This window comes from Vipera ursinii (assembly GCF_947247035.1).
Source record: "Vipera ursinii genome assembly, chromosome: 3".
NCBI lineage: Eukaryota > Metazoa > Chordata > Lepidosauria > Squamata > Viperidae > Vipera > Vipera ursinii.
The window spans coordinates 81,287,520-81,293,852 of NC_139516.1; the positions used below are offsets into that span (position 1 = coordinate 81,287,520).

General features: G+C 39.7%; 1 protein-coding gene across 2 annotated transcripts in view; it reads right to left on the reverse strand.

Moving 5' to 3' along the window:
* GTF2B (general transcription factor IIB) overlaps positions 1 to 4,665 on the reverse strand; it is a 38,468-nt gene extending 33,803 nt beyond the window's left edge. For both annotated transcript variants that reach the window (XR_014492191.1, XM_083360175.1), the window contains exon 1: positions 4,616 to 4,665. Coding sequence is in view for 1 of the 2 variants with exons in the window: in XM_083360175.1 (XP_083216301.1) it covers positions 4,616 to 4,632 (17 nt within the window). In the remaining variant the exon portion in view is untranslated. The remainder of the gene's footprint in view (positions 1 to 4,615) is intronic.
* Between the last annotated feature and the right edge of the window lie 1,668 nt (positions 4,666 to 6,333).

The following is a 6,333-nucleotide window of genomic DNA, read 5'->3' on the forward strand; positions in this document are numbered from 1 at the left end:
ATCCCGATACGTTGCGCGACGTCACGTGACATCGCAAGTTTGACATGTCTGGGCTAAAGGTATTTTGTCATATCTCTGGTTCTAAAATTTAATATTTGTGTGCCCATGAGATAAACAATATGAACACAGTATTAGCTACTCTTGTATGTAATAAGTAGCCAGAATTCTGGAGGGTTCAAACTTATTCATAAATTGCATATTCATTCATAGTGCCCAATTTCTCTCCTTTAATCTTGCCATTAAGAAAATCTAAAACAAGCAGAATCCAGCTGCAAGCTGAAATATTACCAATACATTAAAAGGTATCCTGGCTCCCCTGGATCTTTTTAAGCAAGCAAACTACTACAATGCCAACTTCAGATTGCTTTGTTTTTTTAAAAAAGTCTGCTTTTATTCATCCCACTAAAATCATATTAAAGAAAAGGCGTTCAATATGTACTTTTGGTTAACTTTATTGGTATCTGAATTCAAAAACATGTTTTCTTTTCTGCATATATGCCATCCACAATACTAAGAATCTGGAAATAAAATAATTCAAAATTTAAGTTAAGAATACTAACAGACTAATGATAGAAAAAAATGTACTTTCAATTCTACTGTTGTTGTGTGCATCTGGGAAATACTGCAAATAAATAAAGCCCAAAATAAATCCAATTTAATCTCTTGGAAGGAAAAGGTGACTGGCTTTTGGAGGTATCATCAGCAAGAATAAATTAGTAAAGTGAACAGCACACACAAAATGATCTGTTTCACATTACTAATCTAAGCAAATAATTGTGCAGACTACCAACTTCATGGCCATGATAGTAAGAAAAAACAGTATCTGGTATGTTGCCTAACGATGAATTTTATAGATGTGAAATTCAAGTTCTTGACAAAAAAACAGAATTAGAAGTAACCACAAAACTGTCAGTACTCTTAAAAAGGAGCTCCCTGGAAACATTTTGAAGATAAATCATAGTGTTCTTCAACAAATATACTATATCCTTAACTGATTCTTCCCTTGGACGGCAAATATCTCTGAAATATTTTAACTTTTTTGGTATGACCATTTATTGAAACATTTTTCTCCTGATCCTAGCAAGCCTAACTCTTAAAATTTAATTTAAACTTCAATCACAACCCCAAAGTTGTGTCAGCTTGGAAAACATACATCTCCTATAAGAGGTTTGAAATTACAAGCAGTAATGCATACTCATAAACATACGTGGAAAGGAACCCAACAATTTTGTGACTATGGCCCTAACATCTCATCTATTCCAATGAAATACCACGCAAGCCAAAATTTTAAATTGGTTTAATTAATTCTAACGCATGCAGCTGTTTTCCCCATTCATCTGGAGACCACTGGGTTGGAAAACACTGGGGAATATAAGTCAAATCTTGTATGTCAGCTTATGTCCTGTGTACTAGCTTTATATTTATTGCCAGTCTGAATTTAAAACATTTAAATGGACCATACTGCATTAAGCACCATTTGCTTCAATGTTACCATGCCTGAAGGTAAATTTGAGCTTTGTTCATAAGACATATTTAGTAGACAAATGTGAGAGACGGAACCTCTTCATTACTATTCCATTACTCAGAAATATTCCTTTAATTAAATTCATTGTCCTTATCTGTGTCTTTTGCTAGTAAAGACTGTTGTTAGTTTTGTTGCTATACATTTCCTTGCTACCAGTTTTAATCTGCTCTTTTTATACCTGAGTACTCTTAAGCAGTATTAAATGTTCACTGCTACTGCTTTAGAAATACAGTAGTTAATTTAGGAAAACAGAACATCTTTATATAAAAAGAATTAATCTATTATTTTTATTTGTTTTATTTTAATTCCATTTATATCCCGCCCTTCTCCGAAGACTCAGGGCGGCTTACAAGCTTAGCAGTAGCCTTCATTCTATGTACATGCCTGCTTATTAGGGCTTTCACACACACCCCAAGCGGCATTATTACAAAGTCAGCTTAATTGCCCCCAACAATCTGGGTCCTCATTTTACCTACCTCGGAAGGATGGAAGGCTGAGTCAACCTTGAGCCTGGTGGGATGCGAACCTGCACTAATTGCAGGCAGCTGGTGTTACTTAAGGAGGTATTAGCCCACTGCTCCACCAAGGCTCTATTAGTGCATATACTTCAAGCACTATTGACATTTGGCTGCTAAGATTTTTTCAGAACACTAGCAAGATAGCAGTGATGACAGGATTTTTTTGGCAATTCTTATTACGAAGTTATCACTCTTCTGTTTAGAAGAATATAAAAGTATTGATCAACAAAGTTCACTTTCTTCTTGTACCAAATTTTCTCAACAACTCTACACATTTATTATTAATTAATGAAAACCAAACAGAACAAGACAGGAGCAGATACTTCTAAAACTGCTGCTTAATAACTGACTTTTTCTATCCAAGTAAAAACAAAAACTTTCACTCATTCAGATCCTATTACTTTATTTCCTAGATTTTAGAGGCAACCAGTAACTCAATACAAAGGCTAGCAATTATTGGGTAGAGCTGATATTTTTAGAAAATGAAATTTTCTTTTATCCTAACTTTGTTTTTATAAATAACTCAAGGCAGTGAATACACATAATATTCCTTCCTCCTTCTATTTTCCCCACAAAAACAAGCTTGTGAAGTGGACTGGACTGAAGAAAAGTGATTGGCTCAAAGACACCCAGCCAGCTTTCATGACTAAGATAGGACTAGAACAAAGATGGGACAAGAACTAATTAGCTTTTATTTACCTATAAAATATTCTTAATTGGAAAACCCAACATGCTACACAGTACAGACTGTTATAGAACATAAAGCTATCTAAGACACACAATTAATAACCCAAAGCCAAATATTCCTGTGATGCATTGGCAAATTTATACCATAAAACATTTTTCTACATATAAAAGCAACACTGGCAATGGCAATGAAATTTATATTATATCTGCAGATGTTTAAAGTAACCCTCCTATTGTTTTAGAGAATAATTTATTCTGGCATTAATTTTTACAGCTGCCAGAGAAAACTGTTCATATAATAATTCAGGGCTAGCGTACTTGAAAGACCAGTCGCAACAGAGATATATTGTGGAGTGGAGAAGATGGATTGATTATATCCAGAATAAATATGGGATTAAAAAGTTTCATCTAGCATTTGAATAAGTATTGATGTGATATTTAAATTGCTTGTAGTTATTTTATAAGAGTTAAAGTGCGATAGATTTAATATTTTATTGTTGTTTGCATAAGGTAGACTATGATTGTTTGTAAAGGAAGGGGAGGGGGAGGGGAGGGAGGTGTTGGGGAGGGTTGGGGAGGGGGTTGGGAGGGGTTTTGTCTTTTTAAAAAATGTATTGTAAAACTTTTCAATTAAAAAAATAATAATTCAGGGCTGCATTTCTTATAAACGTTTTTTTTTTCTCTCAGGACCCCTACCCACTTTTAAAAAGTATGAAGGACCACCAAAGAGCCTTTACTTATATTGGTCCTATTTATTAATATTTACTATATTAAAAATTAAATGGGATGCATTCATTGTCACTAACAACTGTTTGATGGTATTTTAATATGGGGCTATTTTTCTAGAAGGGTTGGCAAATAATTTTGATTCCGGTGGCTCCTAATGGATTCCTGGGGGGGGGGTCCCCCAGGCATAATATGACCACAGTTTAAGAAACACTGAGAAACATAGTTTCTCAAACTATGGATTATGTTCCTCACAAACACCTGAGAAGGGAGGCCCTTTACTCTAAACCGGACTGGGCTTACACAAGCAAATGAGCCACTGGCAAAACTCCAGGTTTGCTCCCTACTTAATTTGTACAAATTAGGCTTCCGGGGGGGGGAGGGGGAAACAAAAACTGTTTATCCAGGAAAAACTGGATTGAGTTTGGCACCTAACCCTTTTGCGACAGAAAGGGCTTTCCCACAGAAATTGGACAGTTGGGTCACCCTAAAATGCTAAATGCGTGAATTAATTGCAATAAACATTCCCTTATTTTAAAAAACAAAAAACGGCACACATATTCCCCTCGCCACATCCCTAACGCATTCATTAACTTTATTCAGGGACGTTCACGCGTTTATCGCGTGAGCGCATCAAGATGCCGCAAAATGGAAGGAGGCGATAGGAGTGGCGGTTACTTATAAAATAAAATAAAATTAAAAAAAAGGTTTTGGTGTTCCTTTCCGCTCCGTCGGCGCGACGGCCGACTCAGCCCCGGCGACGTTCGTGGTTAATGCGAAGGAAGCGCCTCAGCAAAGGGGCGGGGGGGGGGGTTGAGTGCGAAAACGGCTGGAAAACGGGGTTGCCTATCGAGGTTGGGGACTCGAAGCGCCTAGAAAGGCGAGAGCAAAAGGCGGGGAAGGGAGCAGGCGGCGAGAGAAGACGAGCCACGGAGCGAGAAGTCGCTAGAAAGGCCATAAAGGGAAGATGCTCGCTAGAAGCTCAGCAAGTCAAGGGCGGCCGAGGCCTAAGAGGAGCTCCAGCCACGGCTGCTCCCGGTCGCCCCGGACACCCTTCATTCTCCCGGCCAGGACCGCCCCTCCCCCCCTTTTAAAACCCGACGTCAAGGCTCCCGAACCACACACAGCCTCCCACCGGAGGCACCTTCCCCCGACTGACCGGCTCGTGGACGCCATCTTGCTTCCTGCGCATCGACTCCAGCAGGCAGGCTGACTGGTTTCCTTTTAAGCCAAAGCTCCGGTGGGCGGAACTCGCCCAGGCCTCGTCGACGGAAAGCCCTACAGGTCAAGAAGCAGAGGAACGCGCTTTCCTTGCTTCCCCGGGGAGGAGACGGGAAGAGAAGAGGTGGTAGAGGCGGTGCCGTTCCCAGGTCTGTTTTGGAAGAAGGAGGAGGAGGAGGAGGCGGTCTTAACCATATTTGCTAGGAAGTGGGGTTGATTTAGCCTGGTGGGATTTAAATTCCAGCAAAGATGTTTATACTCCTGTTGCATAGTTGTAAATTGTAAGGTAAAGGTAAAGGTTCCCCCCGCACATGCGTGCTAGTCGTTTCCGACTGTAGGGGCCGGTGCTCATCTCCGTTTCAAAGCTGAAGAGCCAGCGCTTGTCCGAGGATGTCTCCGTGGTCATGTGGCTGGCATGACTAGACGCCAAAGGTGCACGGAACGCTGTTACCTTCCCACCGTAGTGGTCCCTATTTTTCTACTTGCATTTTTACGCTTTCGAACTGCTAGGTTGGCAGAAGCTGGGTAATAGTGATGGCCTTTACTTGTGCATTATTTATTTTATTTATTTAGCGTATGGCTGGTCACACACAGAATTAAAAGCACTTCATATTTACAAGTTAGAACAGTTAAAACAATTTTTTTTTTAAAAAAAGAAGCAATTATAAAACCTAAGAGGAAAGCAGAAGTAACATTTCAGAGTTTAATGTCGAGTTTGGAGATCCAGTCAGTAGCTGCTGTTGTTATGCAGAGGAAGTTCTTAAAATCTCCTGTCTATCTTCTTTTAGTGCATTCCCTCACTATATGTTGGATAGTCTGTTGGGGAGCCCCGCAATCACATTGTGCTGAAGGTGCAGAGAATTGGCACACACCCCATGAGTCATTCTAATTCTATTGTATGTCACCCATATGTGTCGGGGTAGATTAAATCCTGGAGGTATACTATTAGGATTAATATGCTCAGAAATATCTTGGGAGGTATAGCTACTCCATGCTTCCATCCACTTTTGTATAGTGCTCTGATGTTCGGCCAGCAGCTTAAGCACTGTGAGGAGTGGTGGATTTCTTGACTTTAATCAACACCTTAAGAGATTAGAGGTATAGGCATGAATGGGTAGAGAGTTTAGCAGGATCTTACTATACTCCCGAATGAGAGCTTCTTGTCGTCGTAAGTGCGGGGGAAGTATGTGGCTAAGAACTGGTAGCCAGTGCATTGCACAGGATAATAGGACCGCAGTGTTTGGGTGGTGTTCATTTACTGGTTAAACCCAAACAATAAAAGAGCAAGAGCATCTTGGAAGACGGGAGTGGAAAGGTTCCAGCTCAATTTATCTTCTATCATAAATTTCCTTGCAGAGTATACTGTATTATGTATGTGTGTGCGTGTATGCATAGTGTGCGTCCATGATGACAGGAGAGTTTTTGACTCCTGACAATTACCTGGACATGCCTGCAGGTGTTTTTTTTTTATCATGATTTCAAAATCACACTAAGAAAATTCTCTCCTAGACCTGTGAAAGAATGACTGTCCCAAAGTAACCCAGATGGCTTGTGCCTGGGACAGGACAAGAACTCAGAGAAATAATATTTAGGACTTGAGCATGTGTATCATATATAGACAAGATTTTATTTGACATGTAACGACATGCTATTCCA